The 16,484-nt window shown below is 37.8% G+C and overlaps 1 protein-coding gene across 2 annotated transcripts in view; it reads right to left on the bottom strand.

Annotated features, from left to right (window-relative positions):
- The window catches only part of LOC133653996 (RNA-binding protein 38-like), a 40,586-nt gene extending 33,560 nt beyond the window's left edge, over positions 1-7,026 (bottom strand). Inside the window, exons 1-2 of one of the 2 annotated variants that reach the window (XM_062053907.1) lie at positions 6,503-7,026; positions 753-876 (exon numbers count right to left, since the gene is read on the bottom strand). In XM_062053907.1, coding sequence (XP_061909891.1) covers positions 753-876; positions 6,503-6,994 — 616 coding nt within the window. In that variant the 5' untranslated portion in view covers positions 6,995-7,026. The remainder of the gene's footprint in view (positions 1-752; positions 877-6,502) is intronic. The other variant, XM_062053908.1, reaches the window with a different exon arrangement.
- Positions 7,027-16,484: the final 9,458 nt, after the last annotated feature.

Genomic DNA, 16,484 nt, shown 5'->3' with positions numbered 1-16,484 from the left:
TTTCAGTTTTGAATCAGGAAAGCTAAACTATTGACTATTGGTCTAATAAATTTGGCAATTGAATTATCCCCCAAATGTTTATTTAAGACATCTAGAAAATGTATCTTCAAAACTAATTGTACATTTTAAAATGTACAAAAATCAAGCCAGTGGTATTTAATAATGGTTTACTATATAAAAAAAAAAATCATGAATATTGGGTATAATTTTTGACAAATGTTAAAAAGTTAGCCCTTAATCACAAGTGCCTCAAAGGGCTTCACAAACCACAGCGACATCCTCACCTGAACACACATCCGGGCAAGAAAAAACTCAACCCAATGGGAACAATGACAAACCTTGGGAAGACCGGTGCATTTGATGCTGAGTGGGTATGGTTCATAATGTGAGAGTCCAGTCCATAGGTAGGCCAACAGGGCATTGTATATACATAAAATATACATCATATATTTTACTATATATATATATATATATATATATATATATATATATATATATATATATATATATATATATATATATATATATATATATATATATATATATATATATATATATATATATATATATATATATATATATATATATATATATATATATATATATATACTATATTACTACAATTGTGTTCAAAGGAGAAATCAATTTTGAATTTGGGTCTTGTGCGAAAAAGTAATAATGAAATACCTGAAGTGTACAATGTTTGACAGGAGTTTGAGGGCATAGATAGTGTAGTTAAAAAACACACTCACTTGTCTGTGAGCTGCGTGGTTTGGCTCCCAAGTATGCCAGGTTGACGTTGGCCTTCCTGCCGTCAATGATGGGGTTTGCATCCTTGCACGCCTGCTGTGCGGCCGATCTGTCCACCATGGTCACCTGTTGACACCACATCTTGCAGGTTAACTTAAAAAAAAAATGTATGTGGACCACTGACTCTCCTTTTCCTTTCCTCCTCCTTTGGCGGCCCACAGAGAGCTGCTGTTCTTGTCTCTCCCCCATAGAGTCCATTTAACAAAAATACATAATGAGACACAAAGGGAGGGCTGCTTCCAGCTGAGCTTCAGCAGCATGTTAAGTTAGCGTGGGATGACACTGTATGTGGGAGGGTTTTTTTCGGATTGGAATTGTAAGGATGAACAACTGGAATCTACCTTGAGGGAGTGAGTTTGAGGAGAGTGCAGAGAGTGTGGGAAGGGGAGAGCTCAAGGTCAAGTCAAAACAAACATACCACACAGCATTGCAGTGAACACAGAGATGCTCAGCGCCAGACTTTTGTAGCATCTATTTTATGTGTAGAGACTCAAGTCGCTACAGTTTGCGGTTGCAGGACATTTTTGTTGTGTTGATTCCGAGAGCCAACACAATCTTGGTAAAAAAAAGCCTTCAGATTTGCTGCTCCATGGTCATGGAATGAATTACAAAAGGATCTGAGGCTAACTGAACTCATCACTTTGGGGGAATTTCAGGCCATTTTAAAAGATTGAGAAGCTGTTTCTATTGGGCACTGTACTTGTTTTGAAATTGTTTTTATTATATCATTTTTATTTTTACCCTTTGCGTGTGTTTATGTTGCAAGTTATTTGTGCTTTTAACTATAGTGTGTGACTGCTACTGTTTGTTGTTGTTCTTTGTATTGATTAAACCTGTTTTATGCAGCCCTCTTGGCCAGGTCACTCTTGTAAAAGACATTTTAAATCTCATAGAGTTTTTACTTGGTTAAATAAAGCAAAATGAAATGAATGACAATGGAGCTGACAATAAATAAAAAGTTAATTGTGGCACGGAGCAGCATGCACATGATTTGTAACCAAGAATATCTTGATGTTCATAGTACTTTTTCAAATGTTTAATTTTTCTGTCCACCGGTGCTATAATGCTGTTAGTATAGCATTTTTTAAATAATACATATATTTGTTTACTTTACCCTAAACATACTCTGATAGGGTCAACTCACCTAATTTTATATTGAAAATATAATCATTACAATATTATAGGGACTCGTGTGGCTTTTTTTTCTTCTAAGTAATTTCATACCGTACTGTTTATCCCACCCATGCAGTATTTATTGCTTTGAGTGGAACCCTTTAGGTGGAAGAAATATGCCTCTTTAGTTTGAACTGCTGCCATGCATGACATCACATTACATGTCACATCAGTTCAGTTAGCATCAAACTATAACACACAGTGTTTTTTGTTGTTGTGGCTTTTATTCTAAGAAACTAGATGAGCCACAACATTGAATGTTAAGGAAAGACCAAGAGAGGAAAATATTGTAAATTATGTAAATGACGTCATCAGACTCACATTCAAAGCAGTAAGAAGACTTCACCATGAAAAGATGGGTCATCACAAATCTTAACGTTTTGTTGCTTTGTTTTCCATCAATCCATCCATTTTCCACTTGTCCCCAATAGGTTCAGGGGTGAGCTAGAACCTATTCTAGCTGACTTTTTGTGAGAGGTAGGATACACCCTGGACAAGTCACCAGTCAATCACTTAGACAACCTGTCAACATGTTATAGATATAGAGGAGGGGTAGGATTGTTCCTTAATGTCACTTGTTAAAAGCCTGTATAAAAACAAATAAACCACAGCATACCCCGCAAGTGCACTTACTACAGCCAATTAGAAATGAGAAAATGGGAATATGTGAAATATGCGATGTACCATATTGTAACTGTATGCATGTTCGAATTAAACTTAAACAACAACAATTTAGAGCCTCCAATTAACCTAACATGTATGTTTTTGGAATGTGAATGTTTGCGGAATGTGTTATAGGACGGCATGTCTCAGATGGTAGAGCGGCTGTGCCAGCAACTTGAGGGTTCCAGGTTCGAGTCCAGCTTCTGCCATCCCAGTCACCGCCGTTGTGTCCTTGGGAAAGCCACTTCCCCCCAATGAATGTAAATGAATGCTTGGTGGTGGTCGGAGGGGCCGTAGGCGCAAAATGGCAGCCAGGCTTCCGTCAGTCTACCCCAGGGCAGCTGTGGTGGCTACAAAATGTAGCTTACCACCATCGTGATGGGTTCTCAGTTCTCTGTGAAGCACATTGAGTGTCTAGAAAAGTGCTACATCAATCTAATCCATTATTATTATTATTATTATTATTGTTATTATTATTATTATTATTAAGATGTTACTGAAGGAATTGCCTACAAATGTTTTAGGATGGTTGCAATTTGACTTTATGCCAAATTATTTCTACTTTCAGTTTTTAATGAGAAAAGCTGCTTCAAAGACAAGCAGTTTTAATCAGCATCTTTGTTGTGGACTTCCCTGCAGGGGTTGTATGGATTATCCTTAAGTCCTGCTGTTTGTCTGCTAACATGACATTAAAGTTTCATTTGATTTTGATTTAATGTATAAAAAGAGACATCTATCCCCTAATGCAGTGTGCACTAGTGTGCCGCGAGATACAGTCTGGTGTGCGGTGGGAGATTATCTAATTTCACCTATTTGGGTTAAAAATATTTTTTGCAAGTCTACAAATTATGTGTTGTTGTTGAGTGTCGGTGCTGTCTAGAGCTCGGCAGAGTAACCGTGTAATACTCTTCCATATCAATAGGTAGCAGCCGGTGGCTAATTGCTTTGTAGATGTCGGAAACAGTGGGAGGCAGTGTGAAGGTAAAAAGATGTCTAATGCTTAAACCAAAAATAAACAAAAGGTGAGTGCCCCTAAGCCAGTGTTTTTCAACCTCTGTTGAAAAACAGTGTGCCGTGAGATACAGTTTGGTGTGCCGTGGGAGATTATCTAGTTTCACCTATTTGGGTTAAAATATGTTTTGCAAACCAGTAATTATAGTCTGCAAATGATGTGTTGTTGTTGAGTATCGGTGCTGTCTAGAGCTCGGCAATACTCTTCCATATCAGCAGGTGGCAGCAGGTAGCTAATTGCTTTGTAGATGTCGGAAACAGCGGGAGGCAGCGTGCAGGTAAAAAATGTGTCCAATGCTTAAACCAAAAATAAACAAAAGGTGAGTGCCGCTAAGAAAAGGCATTGATGCTTAGGAAAGGCTATGCAGAACAAAACTAAAACTAAACTGTCTACAAAGTAAACAAAAACAGAATGCTGGATAACAGCAAAGACTTACTGCAGAGTCCACAAAGTACATCCGAACATGACATGACAATCAACAATGTCCCCACAAAGAAGGATAAAAACAACTGAAATATTCTTGACTGCTAAAACAAAGTAGATGCGGGAAATATCGCTCAAAGGAAGACATGAAACTGCTACAGGAAAATACCAAAAAAAGAGAAAAAGCCACCAAAATAGGAGCGCAAGACAAGAACTAAAACACTACACAGGAAAACAGCAAAAAAGTCTAAATAAGTCAGGGCATAATGTTACAGGTGGTGACAGTACACCTACTTTGAGACCAGAGCTATATTGATATATAGTTGGTTATGGTTTAAAGTCATATCCTACAATTGCGACGACAACTTTTTACTGTCAACTGAGTTTCGTTTTTTTAACGATTTCTGCTGGTGGTGTGCCTCCGCATTTTCTCAACGCAAAAAATGTGCCTTGGCTCAAAAAAAGGTTGAAAAACACTGCCCTAAGCAAAGGCATTGAAGCTTAGGGAAGTCTATACAGAACGAAACTAAAACTGAACTGGCTACAAAGTAAACAAAAACAGAATGCTGGACGACAGCAAAGACTTACTGTGGAGCAAAGACAGCGTCCACAATGTACATCCGAACATGACATGACAATCAACAATGTCCCCACAAAGAAGGATAAAAACAACTGAAATATCCTTGATTGCTAAAACAAAGTAGATGCAGGAAATATCGCTCAAAGGAAGACATGAAACTGCTACAGGAAAATACCTAAAAAAAGAGAAAAAGACACCAAAATAGTAGCGCAAGACAAGAACTAAAACACTACACACAGGAAAACAGCAAAAACCTCCAAATAAGTCAGGGCGTGATGTGACAGTACACCTACTTTGAGACAAGAGCTATATTGATGCATGCTTGGTTATGGTTTAAAGTCATATCCAACAATTGCGACAACGACTTTTTACTGTCAACTGAGTTTCGTTTTTTAATGATTTCTGCTGCCGGTGTGCCTCCGGATTTTTTCAACGCAAAAAATGTGCCTTGGCTCAAAAAAGGTTGAAAAACACTGCCCTAAGCAAAGGCATTGAAGCTTAGGGAAGTCTATGCAGAACGAAACTAAAACTGAACTGGCTACAAAGTAAACAAAAACAGAATGCTGGACGACAGCAAAGACTTACTGTGGAGCAAAGACGGCGTCCACAATGTACATCCGAACATGACATGACAATCAACAATGTCCCCACAAAGAAGGATAAAAACAACTGAAATATCCTTGATTGCTAAAACAAAGTGGATGCAGGAAATATCGCTCAAAGGAAGACATGAAACTGCTACAGGAAAATACCAAAAAAAGAGAAAAAGCCACCAAAATAGGAGCGCAAGACAAGAACTAAAACACCACACACAGGAAAACAGCAAAAAACTCCAAATAAGTCAGGGCGTGATGTGACAGTTCACCTACTTTGAGACAAGAGCTATATTGATGCATGCTTGGTTATGGTTTAAAGTCATATCCAACAATTGCGACGACGACTTTTTACTGTCAACTGAGTTTCGTTTTTTAATGATTTCTGCTGCCGGTGTGTCTCCGCATTTTCTCAACGCAAAAAATGTGCCTTGGCTCAAAAAAGGTTGAAAAACACTGCCCTAAGCAAAGGCATTGAAGCTTAGGGAAGTCTATGCAGAACGAAACTAAAACTGAACTGGCTACAAACTAAACAAAAACAGAATGCTGGACGACAGCAAAGACTTACTGTGGAGCAAAGACGGCGTCCACAATGTCCATCCGAACATGACATGACAATCAACAATGTCCCCACAAAGAAGGATAAAAACAACTGAAATATCCTTGATTGCGGGAAATATTGCTCAAAGGAAGACATGAAACTGCTACAGGAAAATACCAAAAAAAGAGAAAAAGAAACCAAAATAGGAGCGCAAGACAAGAACTAAAACACTACACACAGGAAAACAGCAAAACCCTCCAAATAAGTCAGGGCGTGATGTGACAGGTCGTGACATTTCACCTACTTTGAGACAAGAGCTATATTGATGCATGCTTGGTTATGGTTTAAAGTCATATCCAACAATTGCGACAACGACTTTTTACTGTCAACAGAGTTTCGTTTTTTAATGATTTCTGCTGCTGGTGTGCCTCCGGATTTTTTCAACGCCAAAAATGTGCCTTGGCTCAAAAAAGGTTGAAAACCACTGGCCTAATGCAGCACCAAAGCTGAGTTCAACACAGGAGTGCAGATGACGAATGACACACTTTATTCAAACACTTTATTCAAATAACCTGCTGCTCTTTCTACGACCACGTGACTGGCACGAGCACACACAAAAGGGGAAAAATAGACATATTTAAGACAAAATGTGTTCTTACGAGGCAGTATCTCAGAGAAACTAGCTTTTGGACAAAATATGGACTTACAAAGCCGTATCCTCTGGACTTTCCCGTGTGTTTATCGGTGATCACAACCGCCTCGTCGATGTCCCCGAAAGTCTGGAAATATTTCCGGAGTGAGGCGTCGTCGGTGTGATAAGGTAACCCGCCGACAAAAATCTTGGTGTAAGTTGTGTCTTTTTCCGCGGTGTTGGGCTCCATTATTTCTAAAGGAACACCGAGCAGCTGACTCAAGAAGAGCGGCGAAGTCATGAGTGTGGAATAAAAGAAGAAATAAAGAGAAATTGAAAATGAAAAACCGGAGTGGGTGGGGGGCACTCGCCGATAAGCAGACGCTACAGTGAAGTAGCCATAGCTAATAAACATGCAGCATGACACAGCTTTTGGGTGACAAGTGAGATGGTGAGAGTCCAATCCTCTGCTGTCTTCAGTTCCGTCAAAAAGGACCAAACATTGAAGCTTGTGAGGCGTGTCTTTGTGCACTTGCTGTCCAATAGAGGAGCCGTGCGTCTCCTTCATGCTAATTACACCTCCTGCTCCACACCAGCCCATCCATCTGCTTCTTCCAAATGAGCCTATTAAAAGCATGGGGATCATTGCAACAGAAATAATCCGTTCCAGGGTCGAGCTGTCGTCATAAAAAAAAGACCCTCTATTAATTAAAGGGTCAGCAGCCCATGTGACCGACTGAAAACCAAAAAATATAACAATGCTAGCTGGTCGGTGTATGTTTTGGCCATTGAGTTTTCCCTTCATAAACGGGAATTGAAAAACCAAAAAACGATTTGGTGTATTTGAATTTTATCTTGAAATACAAACAAACATTTGAAAAATATTTTTCTCTTTTCCAGTGTCAAAGAGCAATAACTATTGCTTGGATAGGTTGATTGGCAACACTAAATTGGCCCTAGTCACTAGTGGCAAGCTTTAATGTGCATGGTAGTTTGTAACGAAAATGACCATGTTGTTTTTGTTTTGTGGAGGGCCCCAATGACTAGGTTTGCTTTGGACCCCCAAATCTCTAAATACAATATCACATCACGTTGCATCCTGCGGAGAGTTTTTATTTATTTATTTATTTTATTATTAATACACGTTAAAAGTGAAATTTACATTTTGGAAAAAACAATTCAAAGTTATGGCAAGCAGAAAAGTTCTTGTTCATTTCAAAAATGTTTCCTAAAATACACATTGAGGCTACAAAGTGTATTTTATCCGCTTACTCGAACAAACAAATTGGTTGATTAATCGATCACTAAAATAATCAACAGCTGCAGCCCAATACAGGGCTTCGGATTTTTGGCTAAAGTATCCCACAATGGCAACACTAAATTGGCCCTAGTCACTAGGGCCAATTTAGTGTTGCCAATCAACCTATCCAAGCAATAGTTATTGCTCTTTGACACTGGAAAAGAGAAAAATAACTAGGGCCTAGTGTGTGAATGTGAGTGAGAATGTTGTCTATCTATCTGGGTTGGCCCTGCGATGAGGGGGCGACTTGTCCAGGGTGTACACCACCTTCCGCTCGAATGCAGCTGAGATAGGCTCCAGCACCCCCCGCGACCCCGAACAGGACACGCGGTAGAAAATGGATGGATGGTTGGAGGAATTTACATGACGTAACGTTGGGCTCATTAAATATGCATGGTGGTCATGCTAGCGTCTGTTCTCAATGGGAACTAAGGGCATTTAGCCTTGCTCGAAGAAAATGCCCTCTGCTTGTTTTCAGCTGTATGACCCGTTCAAATTGCAAAAAGGTTCAACATTTCTTCAGAGTTCCTCGAGAGGTATTCAAGAGCGGAAGAGTGTAAGAATTTACAAAAGACGACAAGAAAAGTGGCATGCACTCCAGTCTAAGGGAGCAGAGTCGAAGAACACACGCCTTTGCAGTGACCACTTTGTTAAACTTTTGTTTGATATATCTTTAATATACTTTACTCGTTTAAAGTTCAAAGTTAAAGTACCACTGTACAATTTCACACACAATAGGTGTGGTGAAATTACTCTCTGCATTTGACCCATCCCCTTGTTCCACCCCCAGGGAGGTGAGGGGAGCAGTGAGCAGCAGCGGAGGCTGCGCTCGGGAATCTTTTTGGTGATTTAACCCCCAATTCCAACCCTTGATGCTGAGTGCCAAGCAGGGAGGTAATGGGTTTGAAAGTACTTCCTATTAAAGTAATTTTTAATATTGTTTGTATTTTATTTTTTAACAAACAGAAACTAGAAAGTCACTGTCAATGATACGTTGTCAAGAAAGGTACTTTCATGTCTCCCCTCTTGTTTGTTGTGTACACAAAGGTTTTAGAGTACATATGACAACAGGACAAAAATCAAATAAGGGGATTATTCAATAATTGTTGAATGGATATGCAGTCACGGGTGTCAGATATTGGGTGCTAGTTTGTTTACGTGGACACGCGCGTCCTCGCAAAGTTAAATCATGAAATGCAACCTTACCCGAAACAACAATTCATATTTATCTGGGAGAGTCTTGATACCAATTTGCTTGACCCAGCCACACACAAATAAGTTGTAGACCTCCATGCTTTCCCAAGTTTTCATTTGTTTTGTCATGTAGAATGATGTCTGGAGCACAAGATAGTTTAATATGTCTGGGAACTACACCGACGGATAATCCTTGATATTCCTTGACAAATCTTTTTTTTGATTAATTAAAGAGATCTAAACAATTGCAAAGTTATATTTGTTTTGCTCGTAAATGCGTTTTACAGGAAGATTTAGGCCCCTTGTGTACTCAGAGAATTTGCGCTCTGCTTGCTACACAACAGTCATCTTGGCTTGGTTGACCACTGCTTTTTTTCCACTTTCTGGAAGAAGTCACGTAATGGAATACAAGCAATTGAAATGAAATGAAGTGAAGTGAATTACAATTATATAGCGCTTTTTCTCAAGTGACTCAAAGCGCTTTACATAGTGAAACCCAATATCTAAGTTACATTTAAACCAGTGTGGGTGGCACTGGGAGCAGGTGGGTAAAGTGTCTTGCCCAAGGACACAACGGAAGTGACTAGGATGGCGGAAGTGGGGATCGAACCTGCAACCCTCAAGTTGCTGGCACGGCCGCTCTACCAACAGAGCTATACCGCTTCAGATTTTTCTACATTTCCTAGAATGCATTGCCGGTGGCTATGTCAGTAGCCTTTGTTTGCGAACACGCTCATTGCTGCTGATCATTCATCTAGTGATACTTATAATCCCGACGACGTGTGCTATTGTCAACTGCCACAATTGAAGTGCAAGAAATAAAACCAGCTTTTATCGCATTCCTAAGCATATGTCTGGAGAGACAAAAGCAGCAGAAAAGAAGAGTGAACAGGGAAGACGAGCAAATAGATTGCTGCAATCAACCAATCAGATGTGACATGCTATGTAGAACTTTGTGTTTGTTTGGATTAGGGCTGCAACTAACGATTAATTTGATAATCGATTAATCTGTCGATTATTACTTCGATTAATCAATTAATAATCGGATAAAAGAAACAAACTAAATGTCTATCCTTTCCAGTATTTTATTGGAAAAAAACCAGCATACTGGCACCATACTTATTTTGATTATTGTTTCTCAGCTGTTTGTACATGTTGCAGTTTATAAATAAAGGTTTATTAAAAACAAATTTAAAAAAAAAATTGCCTCTGCACATGCACATAGCATAGATCCAACGAATCGATGACTAAATTAATCGCCAACTATTTTTATAATCGATTTTAATCGTTTAGTTGTTGCAGCCCTAGTTTGGATCATTTCATTTCAGGTCATTAAGAAAATGTTATCAGTAAACATGAAGCTAAAAAAAATAAGAGCCTCACTTTGCATTAACTTGATGTGCTTGGTTGAAGAACTTTGATAGTAGTTGTATTGATAATGGATACTGTGCTCACCTCTCCCATCCGGATTGTGGCCTCCACATAAAACCAAAGTGAAGCGACATGAAAACAACATTCTCCCAATCCTGCCTTACAGTCAGTGTGCTAAGATGACCTTAAATTGGTTATCTGTGTTCAAACAGGGTATCAAACTTGGGCCGGATCATCTCTGCAACTGCATGACTTTAGCCTTGACAACACAATGTCCACTAAGTTTATACAGATAAACATAAACGCCACAAACAAAGTTTTCAAGGCTTTTATCATTTTGAAAGTCCTTCAATGTGTAAGATGGGCTCGGTTGAAAAACTAGGTAATTCACTAAATCCGGGTATAAAAAAATCGTGGAGGATGCCGTGGTTTCTGTTACACTCAGACTTGTCGTTCTGGTACAGATCCTTACATCCTGATACAGCTGGTTTGTCTTTATATTGACGAAGGTACTTCTTATCCAATGAATCACAGTATTTCTCCATCGTATCAACATCGGTGCAATGTTATTTTCCACAAAATAGTTCAGAAATATTACATGTAGCGCTATCGTGAACAATGACTTTAGCTTTCCAATATGGCGGCTGCCAATGCATTGTGGGATACTTTAGCCAAAAATCCGAAGCCCTGTATTGGGCTGCAGCTGTTGATTATTTTAGTAATCGATTAATCAACCAATTAGTTTGTTCGAGTAAGCAGATAAAATACACTTTGTAGCCTCAATGTGTATTTTAGGAATTTTTTTAAAACTTTTCTGCTTGCCATAACTTTCAATTGTTTTTTCCAAAATTTAAATTTCACTTTTAACGTGTGTATTAATAATTTAAAAAATATATTAATAAAAACTCTCCGCAGGATGCAACGTGATGTGATATTGTATTTAGAGATTTGGGGGCCCAAAGCAAACCTAGTCATTGGGGCCCTCCACAAAACAAAAACAACATGTTCATTTTCGTTAGAAACTACCATGCACATTAAAGCTTGCCACGTCTCACTACTGTAATTGATAGGAAGTTAAGCAACATTTAACAAAGTGTATCCATTTTTTTGGAGATCATTATTTTGTTAGCACAATTAAGCAGATGTGACGCATAGCGCTATTATTGTGAAGGACAGAAACTAGTTATGACTGGTGGGGAAAAGATAGCTTTTGATGGTGATCATGTTTGAACGAGGCAACCCTGTTGACTTTAAAAACATGTCTCTCGAGTTCCTATACCTGCCGAGCTTGCACTACATCTTACCAGACCCTCGGTTACAATAGTTTATCATTTGGAGTCCTTTAATATTCACATATTTGTGATGTAAAGTGTTACTTTCCACTTACATCCTTTATGAGACAATTTGGGCCACCTCAGTAAATTAATGTTTTTTTGTGGAGCTTTTCATGAAACAGACATCCTGCTGATGTGGGTTGCAAATGAAACGTTTCTAACATCCAAAATGATAGTCTCAATTTGAAAAATGCACATTTAAAAAAACAAATTTTGCAGCAAAAACGAGTAACTCTAAATATTTCTTGGCAAAAAAGGCTAATTCTGTATGGTGCTAACCTCGCCCAAAAAATGAATGAAAACATATCAGTTTTTTCAGAGGAACGCTTATTCAATCACTGTAATAAATTAATTTCATCGAAACAAACACCTTTTTGCGGGTTTACATTGATCGCTGCATCATGAATTCTGTATACCTTGACAGCTGCATTAAAAGACAACATCAGCAGAGATTACCCACCATTCCGTTTGTCATTCGAGAGAGTAGTGGCAGCAGCCTAACCACTGCAAACAGCCCTTTAACAGTGCAGATGTCATATTTAAATGTCATGCAAGTACAAACTTAAAGTTAGTGTATGTCGCCGGCTCAAAATTGTATTTTTAAACCAAAAATTATGAGAAAACCCCTGATTAGTGCATGTTACCATTAGTGGTTTAAAAGATTGAAAAAAATAAATGTCTCTATTTTTCCAAATTACAAACTAAATTGAATGATAATTGTTGTGCGGCCTGAGTAAGATGTCTGCATTCATTGTCTTTGATGACGAAATTTAGATTTAAGATGTTTGGGGTTAGGGCATGACTAATTACTCCGCCTGATCACCAAATATACACTCGTATGCACACGTCACACATTCACAGATTGACATGTTCATGGAAATGAAACCTCTGATATTAAAATCCGCCTTGCCAACATGTTAACATCTTCACTATGTCACAACTACATGGCGTAACGGCGGGAATGGCCAAAGGTTAGCAGGAAACAGCAGAACCAATCGCTTGCAGGCAGTCTGAAGGTAAATTCAACTTGTGCTGGGCATTTCTTTATTTAATATACCGTAAAATTGTATTTTACTGCAATGATCACATAGACAACCCCTAAGTCCCAAAAAAACACCTAAACTGTTTTTTTTTTAAAGAATAGATCTTGCACCTTTCAACAAAACAGAATAAAAGATGATGGACAAAAGAGTTATTGAGTTGACGTTACCGGTAAAGATACATAAAATTATATTTCTTCTGACAATAATACTCATTGTCCATTGTGGCATATTTCTTAGCTTGTAATTTTCAAGGCCTTTAAGGCAGGGGTGCCCACACTTTTTCTGCAGGCGAGCTACTTTTCAATTGATCAAGTCGTGGGGATCTACCTCATTCATATATATAATTTATATTTACTTATTAATGAAAGATATGTTTTTGTTAACAAGTTAAAGGTGTTTAATGATAATGCAAGCATGTTTATCACATATAGTTAATATTGTTAATAAATTAAAGGTGTTTAATGATAATGCAAGCATGTTTAACACATAGTTAATATTGTTAACAAGTTAAAGGTGTTTAAAGATAATGCTAGCATGTTTAAAACACATAGTTAATATTGTTAACAAGTTAAAGGTGTTAAGATAATGCAAGCATGTTTAACACATATAGTTAATATTGTTAATAAGTTTAAGGTGTTTAAAGATAATACAAGCATGTTTAACACAGTTAATATTGTTAATAAGTTAAAGGTGTTTAATGATAATACAAGCATGTTTAACACATATAGTTAGTATTGTTAACAAGTTAAAGGTGTTTAATGATAATACAAGCATGTTTAACACATATAGTTAATATTGTTAACAAGTTAAAGGTGTTTAAAGATAATACAAGCATGTGTAACACATATAGTTAATATTGTTAACAAGTTAAAGGTGTTTAATGATAATACAAGCATGTTTAACACATATAGTTAATATTGTTAACAAGTTAAAGGTGTTTAAAGATAATGCAAGCATGTTTAACACATATAGTTAATATTGTTAACAAGTTAAAGGTGTTTAATGATAACACAAGCATGTTTAACACATATAGATTCCTTTCTTTCATGAAGACAAGAATATAAGTTGGTGTATTACCTGATTGTGATGACTTGCATTGATAGGAATCAGACAGTAGTGCTGATAACGTCCACATTTTCAAATGGAGGAGAAAAAAAGTCCTTCTTTCTGTCCAATACCACATGAAAGTGGTTGGTTTTTGGCATCTTATTTGTCCAGCTTCCGTACTCCTTTGTATACACTGTACAAGAAATACATTGGTGGAAAAATCCGTAGCTTGCGCACGCCAGCTTTCTGAGACTCTTATTTTGTTAGCGCAGGCAGGATGAAGCAGAACTTTTATTGTGCAACTGTGCAGTCGGTCTTTGGAGTTTTGACGATAAGTAAGGCGCCAGAGTCTGTTGAAATAAAAAGTGTTTCTCGCCTTCCTGTCGGTAATTTTTTCTTAATAATGAGCTGGCAGCAGCCAGCGTCATCTCAGAAGACCCTCAGGTGCCGTGAATGTCAATCAAGTGACGAAAGTGACGTCATAGTGAAGATTTATGATCGCTCATTTTTAGGACTATTTTTTTAATGCCTGGCTGGCGATCGACTGACACATCCTCAACGATCGACCGGTAGCTCGCGATCGACGTAAGGCATGGGTGTTAAACTAGTTTTCAGTGATTGTCATATCGCAGTTATGTTTGACATCAGAGGGTCACTTCTAACAGTAAATGATAATATTACACAATTTCCTGTGCATTTGATTATTCGAATAAAAAAAAAGTGCAATGCAAAAAGAAAAATCTAGATTTTACGGGTAAAAAACTGGCAATTCAGTGGCATGCTTTTTATCGTAAAATGTACAGTGTTTTTTTACAGCATATTCCAGTAAATGGAAAAAAAAAGCTTTTTTTTTTCTGAAAATAGCTTTTTCATGGTAAAATTCTGGTAACAGAGGTGCCAGTTGTTTTTTTTTTAACCGTAAAAGCAATTGTATATTGTACGGTGTCTAACTGTACATGGCAAAACGGTACCACAGAGTTTAACAAAAAATGGTTTAAATGTATGATAATGTATTTGTTGCATTATTAAATAATATATAAGTTTAAAAAACATGCGATTGCATGGAGTACATTTTATTTTTTATCTGTGAAAATGGAAAGAATGACTACATTTAGTTAGAAAGATTAGGTATTTTATTGACACATATTTCCAGGATTTTGCAGGCCGTTTTAAATGGTGTGGCGGGCCAGATATGGCGCCCGGGCCTTGAGTTTGACACCTGTGCTCTAAGGCTAAGGTATGAAAAACCTGCATAAAATATTCAGTCTTAACTTCAAAGGACACAAAGCCTAAACAAAATGCACCTTTTAGTATATTACAATTTGAGTATTTCATTCTGAATTACAAACCAAGAAGTAGATAGTGGGCTGACTAGCAGTGGCCCACAGTCCAATGTGAGATCTTCTCATGTGGGCGCCAAGTCATTACCAGTAGGAAATAAAGAGGGCTTATTCATGACAATAGGCCATGTTGGGGGTGAGCAGATGCAGGAAACAAACAGATGAAAGCCAAGCTGCAGACGGCTGAGCTGCCAGTCTGAGAGGCAGAACTTTCTCAGCTGGTTTCTTCTAAAGATTTGGCCTGACAGATGTTCTTCACACTCACGCTCCTTTCACACAAAACTTTACTTCCCACTTCACACAGACTCTCAGTATCCTGGCATCATCTCATTACATTAATACTCTGATTAGATTAACCGTCTCTTTCTCGCACTTAAAACTTTTCATGGCCAAAAGATTTTGAAACATCAGTCCTAGTGCCTTTATATTTCTATTTAGACCATTTGAACTGACCGATGGTGAGCCACCACTGTATTGTTTTACGTTGTCTTTTAACTTTAAAGGATTGATTCACAGGAAGCAGAGTTGATATTGAGCAAAATATGGATGACAGAAAAATGTCTTTTGTCTCCATTTACCAATTCGCAATGTTTGATTCATTAATCCATTTTTTTTGTATACAACTTGTTCTTCATACGATCATGGGGCAGCTGGGGCAAATCTCATGCAGCTGGACTTGGGCAACAGAAAGGGTTAGGAATGGCCACCGAAAAACGATTCCATAATAGCACCAACATAAACGGTATTAAAATACCAGTAGAGTGGAACAACAAGTTCCCTCTATATGGAAGATATTATCATATACATCTGATGTTTGACATAGAAATACTTCCAAAGTTTGCAAGTAAATAGATATAATCAAAGTAGTATCAATCTCGCTGAGATTCCCAAGCCATTTTGAGAGATAATGAACTAGCCAGACTTGTCATCGCGTGAAGTAGAGGTAGGAACCACAGATCCCTTCATCATCAACAACAATGCAAATCATGCAGACTTTGTGAGAACCAGCAATGATTACTTTGGAAAAAATGATGATGCATAAACTTAAATTGTTGCTCCTGAATATAAGGAGGATGAGCTACAAGTTTTAGAAGCTCTGCTAAACAGATCTAGCTTTAGTGAAAGACTGTAGCAGTATTGCTAAGTCCTAAACAAGAAATACTAACTACAAACACAATAAAACAATATCCTACTGTACAATGTCTGCTCTCACTGCGATACGATGGATAGGATGTCCATATCTTCTCTTTTAGATGAAGAATTAATTATGATGCGCACAAAGGGTTAACAAGGAAAAGTCTCGCTGCAGACACCATCTTGGGTTGTGCGTGTTTGTCTCCATCTTCGGGTATAAACTGAATGTCACAGATAAACAACTTCTAGATTTATGGCTAAGTCGTTCTAATATCCAGATGAGAGGCATGGTTTA

Source organism: Entelurus aequoreus, linkage group LG07 (assembly GCF_033978785.1).
Source record: "Entelurus aequoreus isolate RoL-2023_Sb linkage group LG07, RoL_Eaeq_v1.1, whole genome shotgun sequence".
NCBI lineage: Eukaryota > Metazoa > Chordata > Actinopteri > Syngnathiformes > Syngnathidae > Entelurus > Entelurus aequoreus.
The sequence above is the reverse complement of the archived record's forward strand: the minus strand, read 5'-3'. Positions and strand labels throughout refer to the sequence as shown.